Source organism: Platalea leucorodia (genome assembly GCF_965183815.1).
Source record: "Platalea leucorodia genome assembly, chromosome: 3".
In the NCBI taxonomy this organism is placed as follows: Eukaryota; Metazoa; Chordata; class Aves; order Pelecaniformes; family Threskiornithidae; genus Platalea; species Platalea leucorodia.
The window spans coordinates 33,590,447-33,606,880 of NC_138825.1; the positions used below are offsets into that span (position 1 = coordinate 33,590,447).

General features: G+C 41.3%; 1 protein-coding gene across 1 annotated transcript in view; it reads left to right on the forward strand.

Moving 5' to 3' along the window:
• Nucleotides 1–562: 562 nt before the first annotated feature.
• Nucleotides 563–16,434, forward strand: part of LRFN2 (leucine rich repeat and fibronectin type III domain containing 2) — a gene marked incomplete at both ends in the record, with an annotated part of 39,084 nt that continues 23,212 nt past the window's right edge. The window contains one exon of the mRNA XM_082307723.1: nucleotides 563–1,935. Coding sequence (XP_082163849.1) covers nucleotides 563–1,935 — 1,373 coding nt within the window. The remainder of the gene's footprint in view (nucleotides 1,936–16,434) is intronic.

Sequence of the window (16,434 nt, forward strand, 5' to 3'; positions counted from 1 at the left end):
TGGTCATTACTAACCACATTACTGAAGGGTAAATATGCAGTTATTTTTATCCATAAAATCAGCTCTTTCAACCCTAAGACTAATTCCACATTATTATGCAGCAGTATGTAATTACTATAAGACAGCTTCTACCCTCAAAGAAGCAGGCACTATTCCAAATGAAATCTTTCAGGGTTTTAAGTAAGCCATGCAATCTGACAGCAGGATTGGTCCTCTACCAGCTACCCAATAAAAATTATAAAGCTGCAATGAGAAAATAGGTAGTCACAAGACACTATTACCAGGCGTAAGCACTAACAATTCCTACCCCATTCAGATTTGGAACAAAACCCACTTTTTTTAGAAAGAAATGCATTATGTGGGGAAACATGTTGCTATAACACTTAACGTTCCCATGCCAGAATGCTGATCGCTTTAGGTGTGACTCCTGAGAGGAGGTACTGCGAAGTCTCTCTGGAGATAGATGTTAGGTAAAATGTGAGAGGAAAGGTATCTATATCATAACTGCTGATGTTTCTTGTAACTCTCTTCATTTTTTGCAGGTACTGTCGCTTGATTTACCATGGAAAAATTGCTCTGCAGCATCCTGGTGTTTGGAATGGCTGTCATGGTCAACGCTTGTCCCAAATATTGTGTCTGTCAGAACCTGTCTGAGTCACTGGGAACTTTGTGTCCCTCCAAGGGTCTCCTATTTGTACCGCTAGACATAGATAGAAGGACTGTTGAACTCCGACTTGGGGGAAACTTTATTATTAATATAAGCCGACAGGATTTTGCCAATATGTCTGGACTTGTTGACCTTACTTTGTCCAGAAACACCATCAGTTACATACAGCCCTACTCTTTCACTGACTTGGAGAGCCTTCGGTCTTTACATCTGGACAGCAACAGGCTGCCTGACATTGGAGAGGATATTTTGAGAGGCTTAATTAACCTTCAGCATTTGATTTTAAACAACAACCAGCTACGCAGCATCTCTGATGAAGCCTTTGAGGATTTTTTGCTGACATTGGAAGACTTAGACCTTTCCTACAATAACCTTCGAAGCATTCCGTGGGAATCTATACGGAAGATGATAAACTTGCACCAGCTCAGTCTGGATCATAACCTCATAGATTATATTACAGAGGGGACGTTTGCAGATCTTCAGAAATTGGCCAGATTGGATCTAACATCCAACAGACTTCAGAAGCTCCCCCCCGACCCTATATTTGCCAGATCTCAAGTAATTCCATTAGCCGTTACCCCATTTTCTCCACCTTTGTCTCTCAGCTTTGGGGGCAACCCACTGCATTGCAATTGCGAGCTACTGTGGTTAAGGCGACTTGACAGAGATGACGATATGGAAACTTGTGCTTCTCCTCCAGGTCTAAAGGGAAGGTACTTCTGGTATGTACGGGAGGAAGAATTTGTTTGTGAGCCTCCTCTTATTACACAACATACTCACAAGTTGCTGGTTTTAGAAGGGCAAACTGCAACATTGAAATGCAAAGCCATTGGGGATCCCACTCCCATCATTCACTGGGTGGCCCCCGATGACCGTCTCATCGGGAACTCTTCAAGGACAGCTGTTTATGACAATGGTACCTTAGATATCCTTATCACCACCTCCAAGGATTACGGGACTTTCACATGCATAGCAGCCAATGCTGCTGGAGAGTCCACAGCAACAATTGAGCTCTCAATTGTTCAGCTCCCCCATCTCAGCAATGGCACAGGCCGAGCAGCCCCACCGAAATCCAGGCTCTCGGACATCACCAGCTCCAGCAAGTCTAATCGAGGTGAAACAAAAGGCCCACCAGAAAGAGCTGTCCTGGTGTCAGATGTGACCACTACCTCAGCTTTGGTCAAGTGGACGGTGAGCAAGTCGGCCCCTCGGGTAAAAATGTATCAGCTGCAGTATAATTGCTCGGATGATGAAGTCCTGATCTACAGGTAAATGCAATTGCTGTTTTGTCCTCTGATGGTGGCAGGGGGAGGAAAGCAATCTTTTACTCTTAGGTCACTGATTTGACTTTGAACTGAGGTAGCACTACCACTGCTACCGGTAGCATTAGCATTGTCTTGATGTATCAATTTGCATTGTGTCTGTCAGTTTATCTGTTGGTCTGTTAATCACTTTTCTGTCTAAGTCATATGTTACAAATCTTTGTAGTATTCATTCTCTAACAACAGCTGTTTTCAGTAAAATTTCCAATTTAGGAAAAAATAGTACCACAGTTGGTAGCCTCCTTACTAGGCTTAACAAAGAAAGAAAAACTTGACAGGCTAGAAGTCAGAAGTTTTCCTTTCCGCCTCCTGTAGGTGGGACTGAAACATACTACTGAGAGAGGAAGCGAACGTGGGAGGAAGTTTGTGCTGTCTACCCATAACACAGGCTCCAATTATTCTGTGATTCAAGATTCAGGGTTGTTAGCAAGAGATTTTTCACCTATATGAAAGAGCTCGTTTCTTACTTCACTAACATCTGTTTTACACAACTGTAATGGCTGACAACTTTGGAGCATTTAATGTTTTATAGCATAGTAAATGCAAGAAGAGATAGAGATAATTTCAAAAACAAGCCCTGAATGTTCATTATGCTCCTCCAGTTCCACAATTCCTCCAACTTTTAATGATGTAAAAAAAGAGTCGTTCTTGCAGTGATCTTAACTATGAAAAAGAAAGAAGCAATACATTTTAGGGATTAAAATTGGGTAGGAAGCTGCTTAACAGAACAGGAAAACAGTGTTACTGCTATTTTCTCTATCTTGGAATAATGATTGATGTAGTAGGTTCATGCTAATGATGAATCCCTAGAAACTGCCCTTTCCTGCTTTTTTATTGCAGAGAATTAATTTTTTTTATTGCTTATTATTTATTTATTATTTTATTGCATCTCTCTTTGGATATATGTGAGCTACCAGCAGAAGTTAGAATCTCAGGGCAAAGTAGAACCAAACACATAAACCCCTATAAGCATCCTGAAGCCAGTGAAGAAAAATTGGATCTGGTAGAGGAATAATGGGGTTTGGGTTTTGACTATAATTTGAGAGCAATCTCTGGCCAGAACATAGTCAAAGCCACTGATGTCCTCGGTAGTCTTGGGGTTACTATCTGCTGGCCTGCAAACTACTCTGTCCTTTTCCTACTGCCTGCAGTTAGAGCTGAAGCACCAGTCAAGTGATGGTACTCAGCCTCTAGATCCCAGAACAGACCTTTCTAGTTTCTTCTTTACCATAGCGTAGTTTTCTTTAACCTGAGAAAGTCAAAATGAGAGGTAGTAAATGCTCATGTGATGTTTTTCACTCATCTTTGTCCTACAATGAAATCTAATTTTGAAGTTGTTTTCAGAACTGAATGTTTAGTTGACATGGACAAAATTTGGTACCAGAAATACTTTTATCTCTATCAGTTGTAGAACAGAAATAATAAAAAGTGATTTATTTAACTGCTCCAAACTTAGCTGCTCTTTGCCAAAAGAAGAAATACTGACAAGCAAGTCCAAAGAACATTTTTTTAAAAGGATTTTTATTTAAATACTGGAAAAATCTGAGGAATTTCAGTTCTGTTCACTTCCATTCCTCAATTATAAAAATATGTTGAAATAAATCAATTAGCAGGTGCAAATTATTTGCCTTGTTCTGGCTAACGTACTGTGGAATTGGTGTATTAGCTTTGGGACTCGCAACTATGTGGAGTTAAGTAAAATGAAAGGATAAGATAAAACTAAGTAATGATAGAGTAATAGGAATAGAATGAAAGAAAATACGCTAGTGTCAGTTTTTCCTGAGGCAAAGCTTTTGGCAAAAAACTCAACCAATTTAAGATCTTGAGCCCGGTGGAAGTCTGAAAAAATACTCTGAAGGATGTCATATGACACCATATAGTGAATTTGGCCCAGTGATAAGGAATATCCCTGCAGCCAGAAAGAGATGTTTGTGGAGGCTGTCAAGTGTTGGAAGTGATTGGACGTGTTGATTTGCTGAGGAGGAGGATGGCCAGGGTAAATAAAACAAAAAATGCGGAAGCAATGACATGAAATCTAGTAGCTGGAGGGGTGAGAATCGGGTGGCATGGGCAGAAAGGAGTGAAAGATGCCATCTTGCCAGCCTGGCCTGGAGGAACAAGTGGCTGTCAAGGTGTTAGGCAACGCTAAATTCTTATCCTGTCCCCACTGTTGCTTCTCAGTGAGGTTTTGGCCCTTTGTTGCTTTACTTGGTTGTGGCTCAGTTTTCCAGAAGCACAGTGAGGACAGTGCTATTTCCATAAATCTCCCATTGGGGCTTTTTGAGGATTCATTGATGATGTGTAGCTCTTTTCATTCACAGCTCTCAAAAGCACTTCACCAAAGAAAACAAATTTTATTTCTCTACATTTTGCACCAGGGAAAAATGAAGCATAGGAAGATGAAGTGAATTGTCCAGCATCTGAGAGTTAATCAGTGGCACTCATAATATCCAACCCAGCTCTTATGACTTTCAGCCAGGGAACCACTCAGACCCTTAGAGTTAATTAACTAAATCTGTTTTGCTTTAATTGGTCAGATGCATGTCACTGCAATGAGCATGTAGAAAAACCTAAGGGAAAAGGATTTCTACAGCACTCTGCTCTATAAAATGCTGTGTATGTGCTAAATGGAATGTGGTACTGCTTAGCTGCTAAAATGATGGGCACTTAATATAAGTTAAGATACATTGGTATGCCAGGACTGAGGCACACTGGCTGTGCTCAGCTTGAAGGAATCCTGCCTCACTAGTCAGAAATGTTGTATGCACAAAAGACAAAAGTTTGCTGCATTCTCTGCTAAGAATTTTTGATGAATGTTGTACTCATAGCGAAAGAGTGAAAGCAGAAGTTCATCCCTCCCCATTGATATTAACATCTGTCCTGATCATTACCCAGGACACCAGTCCCATTCTCTCTTCCATCCCAGCTGTGGTCTTCCACTTGCAGGAGCTGGAGATGGTGCAAAGGGGACTGCAGTGGGATGCAATGGTCCCATGAAAATTCAAAGATGTGGGAGATAGTGGCAAGTCTTGTCTGTTGGGACTCCTGATTTCACTGAGTTGAAATGGTATCAGAATCTGAAGTTTGGCTCTGGATACACCAGTGCCATCATAATGAGGATTAGCAGGAGGAGCATGGTTTGTCTGATTCCCTCATTTGACCTTCCCTTGTATTTGCTGTCTCAGGGTCACTGCTGAAGCTAACAGCAGGTTTTTATCTCTTTTGGTGGATTCAGGATGCATGTTTCTGATACTGGTCTAATGAGCATGGTCCTGGATCAACACTCTGTTCCACACAGCTTCCCAGAGTGAGAAAGAGAAGCTGGAGGGAAGGGAGTGACAGCTTGTGCAAATGTCTCAAAGAAGCAGCTTGGTCAATGTCAACTTGCAAAGACAACAACTGCCCCTAACACTGGCACCAAATCAATAACCTGAGGCTGCTCAGAGGTGACATGCTATGTTATCTTTTCCACATAATTGGCAGAAGGGAACGTTCCTTCTTTAACGGGGCATGCACTTAACTCTTAGTGGTATTTCAGAGCTTCCTTTCTGTGCCTTGATCTGTGCTCATATTGAAAAAGATCCTACAACGGGGGCCTGTGTTGGAGTTGTGTGCCACACACAGGTGAACACCCTTGCTTTACTGATCTATGTGTGCTCCCAATGAGCTCTTTCTCTCTGACTTGTCCTTGCACTGTTTTTAGTAATCCTGCTGTCAAGATAATGATATCGTTTCACCTGGAACAGAACCAGGATTCCTCTCTTTCTAGGCAGTGCGAGGAAAGCTTGTTTTGCTTTTTGGTTTGTTTGGGTTTTTTTTTTATTATTTGCTTTTCTTGGTGTTTTTCCTTGTTTTGTATTTTTTCCCTTTTCTAATTCATGTTGCTTATTCATTCTAACTCTTCTTTCCTCTTCCTTCTCCTTAACTGTCCTACTCACCTTTGTGCCGTTCAAACCCATACTACCCTGGATGGAGAAAATGAAAATTGCTGGTAACATTATGAAGCCACATCATGGCCAGTAGGTGCCACAGAGAGAAAATAATAGATTGCTATCTATATCTTCTCTTCATATACACAGGTTATGAGAGCAGGCCCTTTTAAAGTAGAAATTAAAATTTCTCTGAGAACTGCAAGTAATTTTTTTAAACTACTGTCACATAAGTTCCCTTGTCTGGCACATGTAGCCATGGGTCACACTGCTCTGATCCAGCTAATTGGATATACATGGGCACTGATGGGATACACCCACAAGTGCTGAGGGATCTAGCTTGATGTCAGTGCAAGACCGCTAACTTTGAACAATCATGGTACTTGGGAAAGATACCTGAGAACTGGAGGAAACCAAATATCAGTCCTGTCTTCAAAACAGGCGAGAAGGAGGACCCAGGGAACTCCAGGCCAGTCAGCCTCACCTCAATACCTCCTGATGGAGCAACTAATCCTGGGAGCGATTTCCAGGAACATGATGGACAAGAAGGTGATTGGGAGTCATCAGCATGGATTCACGAAGTCATGCTTGACAAAACTGATAACCTTTTATGATGAAATAACTAGGTTGGTAGACAAGGTGAGAGCAGTAGATGTCTACCTTGACTTCACTACGGCTTTCGACACTGTCTCATAGGATGCTTGTAGAGAAACTGAAAAAAAGCAGCTAGAAAGCAGCTTTGCAAAAAAGGACCTGGGGGTCCTGGTGGACATGAGATTGAACATGAGCCAGCAATATGCCCTTGCCATAGAGAAGACTAATGGTATCTTGGGCTGCATTAAGAAGAGTTTTGCCAGAAGGTCAAGGAAGGTGATCCTTCCCCTCTACTCAGCACTGGTGAGGCCACACCTGGAGTACTGTGTCCAATTCTGGCTCCTCAGTAGAAGAGAGATATGGGCATATTGGAAAGAGTCCGGCAAAGAGCCACTAAAATGATTAAGGAACTGGAGCACCTCACATATGAAGAAAGGCTGAGAGACCTATGACTGTTCAGCCTGGAGAAGAGAAAGCTGAGGGGGAACTCAATGTATACAAATATCTGAAGGAAGGGTGTAGAAGACAGAGTCAGGCTTTTTTCAGTGGTGCCCAGTGCTAGGACAAGAGGCACCATCTGAAGGTGCATAGGAGGTTCCATCTGAACATCAGGAAATACTTTTTTACTGTGATGGTGATTGAACACTGGCACAGGTGGCCCAGAGAGGTGGTGGAGTCTCCATTCTTGGAGATATTAAAAAAACATCTGGAGATGGTCCTGGGCAACTGGATCTAGGTGGTCCTGCTTGAGCAGGAGCATTGGACAAGATGACCTCCAGAGGTTCCTTATAACCTCAGCCATTCTGTGATTCTGTAATCCTGAGTGCCACTCAGGTGGGCACTTCCTTTGACACTGTGAGCTAATCACTGAAGAAAATATATTTGTAACTGTCCCTCTAGAAAAGTACAATACAATTTGCAAAGGCCACAGCCAAGTGAATTTGGGTATGCTTAGGCAGTTATGTGGGCTTTAATGCAGCAACTTTTCCATTCTTTCATCCTTTTCTGTAATATAAATCACCCTTAAACACACACCAATGACAGTAAATGTGTATTGTACCCATCACTTTTATCCAAGACCAGAAGTTCGCTACAAAATGAACAACTGAAAATCACTTCTTATTTGAAAGAAAAACATACGGGAAGAGTAACCAATGTCCAACAGAGAAAGGAATGGAAGAAGACCAGATGTCTGCAAAGCTATGTCTGTCCTTACACTCAGGGTTAAAAGAGCAAACACTAGGAGACCTGCTCTATCATAGAAATCCTACCTGCTCCTGAGAAAGTTAAGAGTACATTTTTCTCAGTCTAGACTCTCCTTTAAAAAGTGTGTTAGGCATTCAAGAGCATCAGACTTACAATCAGTGCAACATAGGCACTGGCATAGTTAATTCATTTTGAATAAGGGATTGAACTGAAATACAAAAATTTGGAAAATAGAATCTTTGGGCCTCAGTTTCCCATCCACAAGCTGGGGTGACAGCACTGCCTTGCCTTATAGGGATAAACACATTAGAAAATATTATGGAACCAGGAGCCCACATAAATGAATAGGGAGACCGTTGCTTTGAAGTCATTGTGTGGTCTGCAGCAACAGGGATAGTCATGAATGATTAAGATGGAGCATTACATAACTGCAACATTTGAATTCAAGTAAGGTATCTGGGGACAGAGATTGCTGTTTTTTTATGTGTAGAGCACCCTACATGATGTGGGACCAAATCTCAGTTTTGGCCATCGGGCATTGGTGTAATATATAAATTCACTACTATTTCAAAAGATGAATAAATCTGCAAGTGTTTTGCAGAACTTCCCAGGTCATACTGAGCCTGCTGGCTGTGTTTTGAATTAAAGCAATGATGCAGCCACTTAAAAATGTGCATCTGAAGTGCAACATTGCCATTATATTTATGAGAAATTTAGGTCTGTTTTATTTTGTGGTATTTCATACTAAGAGTGATAAAAGCAACTGTACAAATTAAGAATTACTGTAGCACTATAGTCTCCCTAGCTTATAAATTCAGCACTGGGAAAAAAAGTATTTTATGTATCTCTGAAAGTTTGTTTTTTCCATATATATTTTATGTAGCAGGCAGTCTAAGTGAATAAATGGCTCCACATCTGCAGTCTATTTAAACAATGGTGCCATAGATTTGATTACTTAAACAATATAATAATGATTTACATTTATACAGCTCCTTTTACTGCAAGTGGTTTACAGACTGGCTGAACAGAGATCACTCCACCAACCACCACTATCCTGTCACCTCTCAGTTAAATATTAGCTGCAGTTTGGCAGTCCGGTGACAGTGCAACTCCATTTTATGAGCAAAAAATAACTTCAGCATTTGCACTTATGGATACTTTAACTGAGGTAGGATGTAATTAACTGAGTTTGAATTTCTCACAGCATAGTGGGATAAATATACCCGTGCACTCTTCTAGTCAATTGCATGACAATAAGAAAATGCTTTATAACTAGGGTCCTGCAAACTTCAGAAATATCTAAGTTGTGTAAGGATGTTCTCTCAAACAGCAGTGCCACACTGAAGATCAGGTCATGCATCAGAGGGAACACCGCTGCCTAGATTGCTAATGACTCTTGCAACAAAAGTCTATTGTGTGGAGATCTACCAGCTAAAGACTGAAAACAGAGGAAGCCATGACCTGCTGCTGTTAGGGCAAATAATCTCAACATCATAATGCTGTAGTAAAGCCTGGTTACATTATTTTCTCTCTGAGGAAAGTTAGAAATATATAATTCTGTTAATTTTAGAAAAGACAGAGGATTCATTTATTCTGAAAGACCCAAACATCTACTCTTACTTCTGATTTGGACAGTGGGTTCATACAGATGAAGACATGGGTAATTGCCTGCCACTCTTCTATCCCTTTTTCAGTTCCACCCTTGTCTCCAAACTGGCTAGGCACTGACCTTCCTCTGTGGCTCACAGCTTGCGCAAAAACCTCTCCTCACCCTCAATACATGAGCTGAGCTATTCCGATTGCGTTGTATCCAGGATACAAACCTTGATTTGTCCAAAGCATTTATATATTTAAACACTGAATAAAACAACCATTGGGAGGAAGGACATCACATGAAGACATTAATCACCATGTATTAATCATTTGTATTTGACAGGTTGAGACAGCAACAGTATAAAAATAAAAATGTGAAGTCACAGTCCCAAAGGGAAGCAAAATTTATATAAGCAGAGCAGGGGAAAATTTGACATGGACATTTGGTACTTCAGGAGTGGTTTGCAGCAGTAGTATGTATTGACTTCTGGAGAACCCTCAGCAAGTACAGGCTTGCTGAAAGGCATCAAACATAATGAAAAAGATGCTTCACAGAAGCATGTATTCTGGGACTGTGGGGTTTTATTTGTTTCTGCTGAAAAAATTTTCATCTAGCCTTTTCTTTTTATTTTGTTCCTCTTAATGGGAGAAGTACAGGGACAAAGGGTATTTTAGGGTTGTTTTTTGTTTGTTTGCTTGTGTTCATTTTTTTCTTCTTTGTTTTTCCCTTTGCAATATGAGAAATCTTTGAAAAATAAGAAAGAAAATGTGGTGAAAATGACAAAAATTACACGTATTTCTCGATAATGAAGTGGAAAATAGAAATATAAATTATGAAATAAATATAAATATGATAAAAATATAAATATAAGCAAGAATTAAAGTAAAGCAGATGTACTTCTTAGTATTGTCACTAAAGCTGTCCTAGATTGTTGTGACAAACTGTCATTCACCTAATGCTTGTACAGGAACTGGTCAAAGCCAGTCCAATTCATCATGAGCAGAGGCAGACCATGCAAGCACTACACAGACTAATATTTTCTTGCTTGATAACCATCACAGAAGGCCAAAATACTAAACAGCCAGTTATCTCTACAGGATATATGTCCCTTTATGTGAAAAGTATGTGAGAGCATGTGAGAGGGCACTTGCATTACTGCTGCCCAAGCTGCAGTGCCCTAGCAGAGCAGAGAAGGGCAAGCAGAAAAGGGCAGGACAGCACCTTTCGCTGGCTTGGAGCCATTCCCATTTCCTTCAAAGTTTAACAACTGTCAAATAACATTTAGTGAGGCATGTGGAGAGGTTGTATGCTACAGCTCTACCCCTGAGCTCTGCCTCAGGAGCTGAATACAAAGGCAAAGAGCCTGATTCTCATCTCAGCCCCTGTTGTGCTGCTGGGAAGTAACCCCACCACAGCCAAGGGTGTTGCAGAGGGTGGAAAGGAAATCAGAATCGGTTTTCAGCATAAGACAGCAGTACTCCCATTTTATCTCTGCTGCTAATTATTTATTTAGCTCATCAAAGGCTCAGCATTTTTACTGGAGGGGAATTCGGGATGAGCTAATGCTTGCCCATAACATCTGCCACATCCTCTCTCTCAGCTGCTCTGAACCCAAATGCCAGGAGCTGTCCCCAGCCGTCATTGCAATAACGAGCTATATATCTGATGCCAAAATGAACTTTTGAACATTCAGGTGAGACAACAATTTGATGTCTAAATGAAAAGTTTTAACGTATTCAGATTCATACCATTCCTGAATATTAAGAAGCCAGCAAACAGCTGCACAGTTACAACTATCTTTCCTATTTCAAATCTAGGGCAGATTTATAGCAGTTCATGCGCTGCTCTGTGCAAAAAAACTGTTGCCACTTGCTGACTGCTTAACAGTAACAACCTCCCATGTCATTCATAGTCATGCAAAGTAATAATAGTTAGCAGTGATAGTGACACTGTTCAAATGCTTGACTGAAGACTTGACTCAAAGCCCTCAGAAATGAGTAGCCACCATTGACTCTGATGGGCTTTTGTTCAGCCTGAAAATCTTGTATTTTAGGGATTACCATGATTTTCTAGAGAGACAGATGGAGGAAGAAGGAGGTTAAATAGTTTGCTCAAGGTAATTTAGTAAGCCAGGGGAAGAAACGATATGCCTACAGAATCACAGCTGGGAGTAGTTCTGATTTAGCTTTCAATGTGTTCCTAATAAAGTCCTTCCTCACATTTCAAATCAGATAATTTCCCCTCATAATGTCATGATCTGGGCAGAAAATATAGCATTCTTGGTGTTGTTACTGTTGTTAAATATAGGTTATAAATCTGTTTGACTTGGGAAAGTCATCTTCAATAGTATCAAACTCTGATTAGGGCTTCACTGTAAGCATGTACCTATACAACAGAGGTGTGTCATCTCCTTGAAGGAATAGTGAAAACAATGAGGCTTGAATTCCTCCATAGTTTGTATATGTAATGCACATTTAAGCACCCAAGATGCTCCGCTTGATGTCTGAGTTTTCACTTCTTCAGGTGGTGCCTGTAGCATGTTCCCAATACTCCTTGTCTCTCCAGTGCTGATCCATTGAGTTCCAGGTGGTGTCAGAGATCCACTCTAATTCCTTCCTCATTTTAGGTCACACCTACTGACATCTAGGTCCTTTTAGGAGACATGCAAAAAGTATCCGTGACCACAGAGCGTGACAACTACTCCTAGTCTTTCTAAATCTGTATCTGAGAACTTCCTCCCTCCCTCCCCTCACTTCACCCTCCGTTTTAACTGGGACACCAGCAATCCAGGTAATCTCCAGACTATTAAGAAATCTTCTTTAATAGTGGTGACCCTATAGTAAAAGTAGTAGCTGAAAACTACCTGCTTGAAGGAGAGGATGATTTATTTTTATCCATGGGTGTTTTACAAGAGAGTTGTAAATAAAAAAGAAAAATTTTAAAGCATGTTGTATTCCTAAAACATATTGAGTTCCTAAAATTTGCCTTGCCAGTTTGAGATCATTCTGCTTAACTTAGCTCCCACTTGCTCACGCGCAGGCTCCAGGCTGTGGGTAGGTGAAACAGGGTGCCTTGACAGCTCCTGCCTCCCCAGCCATCTGACACCCTACAGGCCCCTCTGAAGTCACAGGAAGCCTTTTACCCATTTTAAAGTTGTCTTTGTTTTAGATTTTTGGTAGGAGGTACTTGGAGGAGGGCACCTGCTCCTCCTGCAGTAGGTTCCTAATACTCCTTGTCTCTCCAGGGCTGACCAGTTGAATTCTGACTGTGGGCATTGTTTTGGGATTTGTGCAAGAAATTACGTTTAATATTTTATGTAGGACTATTTTATCTATCAAATACATGAGACAGGACAAGGAGGATGGCAGAGGGAGAATAACTCAAAGGTACAAACACAGCCAAAACCTAGTGCCTTATTTCACTGCCATAGCTGCAGATTCACCTGTCTAATTGCTTGTTCTGAATTTCCTGTTATAGCCTCTGTCTTTCATACCAGGCTTTCTGCTTGTATGCTCATGTTGTTTTCCAAAAAACTCCTTTTTTGCACAATGACTGAACTGGTTAACCCTAACCTATGATAGCAATGATAGAGCTTGTTTCCTTAGAGAAATGACTTAAGACTTATCATTTGAAAAATATAGAACTGAAAAAGAAGCAGCACTGGAAAAATAAAAAAGAGGAATTATATTATAAAGTCTTCATTAGATTTAGCTCTTACAAACCTGGTTATTTTTGGATTTGCCTATAACAGGCAGATTTTCTGAGCAAAATCTATGCACTCAGAGTGAGAAAAAATCATTCTCCTCAGGTGATCCAGTACAAGGTGAATGCAACTTTTGTTTCTCATTTAAACCTATTTCGAGGTTTTAATTGAGATGTTGACGGTGAGTAGTCTTTGTGTTAATGCTCTGGTCAGGGAAGGATGAAAGAGGAGGATTTCAGACAAGCTGAGGAACTTAAAACTTGAGGCATAAATCAGATTCATACTCCATGTAATTTTTTGAGTGTTGTACTTGTAGGTTTTCAATGAAGGCTTGTACTACAAGGGAGTCATTTATCCTTTCTTTGTTCTTAAAAGGGCACAGTAGAAATGTAGCTCAAATTTTCAATGGTAAAGAAAGAAAATGTGAGGTAATGGATGTCTTTGAAAACATGATATGGGTTATTTCATTGTCATATTACCCTTTTCCCCAAAACGCATCTTGTTTTGCAGTCTAATATGAGGGCATTACAGACATGTACCCTGTAATCCATAATAATCTGTAATAGGGCCAAGGACAAAGGTAATCTAGTCCTAGCTGAGAATAATAGGCTAGTACTGCAATCTAAAGAAACCTTGAAACTATAATGCCATTGAGAAAATTTTATGTTTAAAATGAAATGTTCTGATTTTCATAGCAGAGAAAAAACAGCCCAGCCAGCAGGCTGATCTGCCCTGTTGCCACAGCCCTGGTGATGTCTCAGAGTCACAGCATGATCATATTAGGTCCCAGAGCATTTGACAGGAATCCCACAAAGTGACGCTGCCCAGAAAGGAAATGGGAATTGGCTTCAGCCTTTGGCAGAGGGCACTGTAGAGTGGAAGCAAAATCACCTGTGTGCCACAGCAACAGAAAGGAATGCACTGGTGCTGGGCAAGAGAGGGAGATATCTAACCTGGCATCCTGGATGGGAAAGAGCTCATCCACTAGAGGCTACAGCCGTGCTTTAGGGTGGCTGAAAAATCCCTGTAGACAGCAAGGTAAGGCTATACTGTAACCCCTTTCTGTTCAGCTGCTCCTGGTTTACAGATTAGTTTATTTGCAGAGATGAACACTTTGAGACAGCCAGCACTAGGTGTGAATTTGTGCTGAATTTGCCCATCTGTCCTCCCTCCCCTTTCCCTTGCATCGCTTTGAATTTGCCTATGTTTAAATTTTGTAATATATCTATTACCTCATAATTTCCTTAATTTTTACAAGAAAACAAATAAAAGAGCTATTTGCTCCACCCAAACCTTTTTAAAAACTATCTATTTGTTTATTTAATCAGCTTGGATTGTGGAATTGGTTCTTATGTAGATATCCCAAACCGTGCTCTGAATTTTTCTCAGAGTGGGAATTGCACAGGCAGTAGCTGCCCGATAGACATATGGGCAGCTGACAGCATCAAGGCACCCCACCAGCAGCTCTGTCATCTGGCAGATTGCCTCAGAGAGTCAGGCTTGATGAATCAGTCCTTCTGCTGGTGCTAGGAGGGTGGGGGATGCCTGTGCCTCTTCTCCAGAAGGCTGCTGCAGAATGAGAAAGATAAATGGCAGTGATTGCTGAGCCTCCCCACATGTTGTACTGCAGAGCTGGGATGGCAGTGTCCAAGTGAACTTGAATCTTGCTAATTTGAGTATGTAGAGGCAGAATTTCAACTTGGTTACTCTGGGGCAAGGATGGGTCACTAGCCTGGTGCCTGCTCTTCTCTGTCCTGTGTGCAGACGTTCATGGCCTGGGAGTGCCATGGGGAGGAATTTGACAGCGCTGCCAAGGTTGGGCAATGGGAGAGGGGAGGAGAAATGAAGGTAATTTACTTTAAACTGTCCTGTCTCTCTGTGCCTCTTCCCTTTCACCCCTAAAAGGGTGCCACATGTTCATGTAAGCTGAGCAGACAATAGACCCGAGGACCCCTGCTTCTCTCTGCTACCCCTTGATCCTTGCAGCCTCTTCTGGTTGCTGTTTCAGTCAACGACGTGACAGTGCCTTGGTCTCTGAGCAGGCAGAAGGAGGAACGGTCACCATGGAAGGAGTCACCTTCAGAACCTGGCTCCTCCCATTCAGGGCCTCGTATCACCTGGGGTAGCTGCTGTCACAGGCTGCTGGCTGAGCAGAGGGCAGCGACAGCCCCATCTTCTCTGGGTAGTGTCAGATAAACCTCCTGCACCCTCATTGGCACTAGTGATGTTACAATCTCTCTGCTAGAAAAACAGTGAAGAAATACCTCTGATAGCTGCTTGGCTCTTGTATGTTTTGCTTAGGGAGATGAGCCACATTGAGGACACAAGGCTATATGTGTAGCTAGCAGTTTAAATTCTATTTTCTTTCTCAGGGGACACTAATGCCTTTTATGAGGTAAAGGACTGTTTGCAAGGGGAAGGATGAAATAAACACTGGGAGCAGGATTCATGCCTGTGAAGAGTGTTAACAAAAGCCTGATGGACTGCAACAGTCCCATTTCAAGGCTCAGTACTACACCAGTACTACTCCAGGTTGGAGTGAGAAGAAGAGGTGGCGAGACCTTGTGCTATACAAACTCTGCCTAATGGAAGCATACGAGATTTTCGCTGTTTGGTGTTTTTTCCCCACTAAAACATAACATTGTTGTTTGTTTCACCTTTTATCTTTGTTTTCCCCATCCAGGCTCTCTCATGGTAAATAATTGTATTGGATGTGTTTTCATTAGTTAATTATGCCAGAGCTGGAGTATTTTTCAGAGTAAATCCTTTTATTTAGTTGTTCTTAAGCAGCTTCCGTTTGGGTTTTCTTCTAGAATTTTCTTTGTATTTCCTTGTGTGGTAGCACAGGTATTTATAACTGGTTTCATTGGGGTTCATGAATATGCTCGTTATCCAAGTGGAGTGAAAGGAATAGCACTTTAGAGGGCAGAGGTGGCATACTACTGGGAGTAGCACACTGACATAAAACTTCCTGAAAAATTTAGCTGATGTTTTGGCTTTAGAGTAGAAAATAATAATAATGATATAGCTTTACTACGGAAAAAGTGATTTTAACCTTGATATTAACACCTTTAAAGGACACATTTTATCTAGCAAGTATAAGGCTTTTTGAATTTGGCCTTTGCGTTGCCAAACAAAAAAAAAATTCCCTTTTCCTTAACAGGCTTAGCTCATCAGCATATAAATCTTGCTCCTGTTGCTAGCTGCACTGTAGGCAAAGATTTAGGTGCTCACTGAAGTGCTGAACTAGAGGTTACAGGTGAATGGAATCAAAACTGTATGGTCTTTCTTGAAAAACCCAAAGAAGTCAAGGAGTAGCACAGAGAAGCAAGCAAGGAGAGCTGCTCCTTGGCCTGATTAGCACACATAGTGGTAAGGTTTATGTTGCTGCAATGTGGAATTGTAACGTGTTTTTTCTA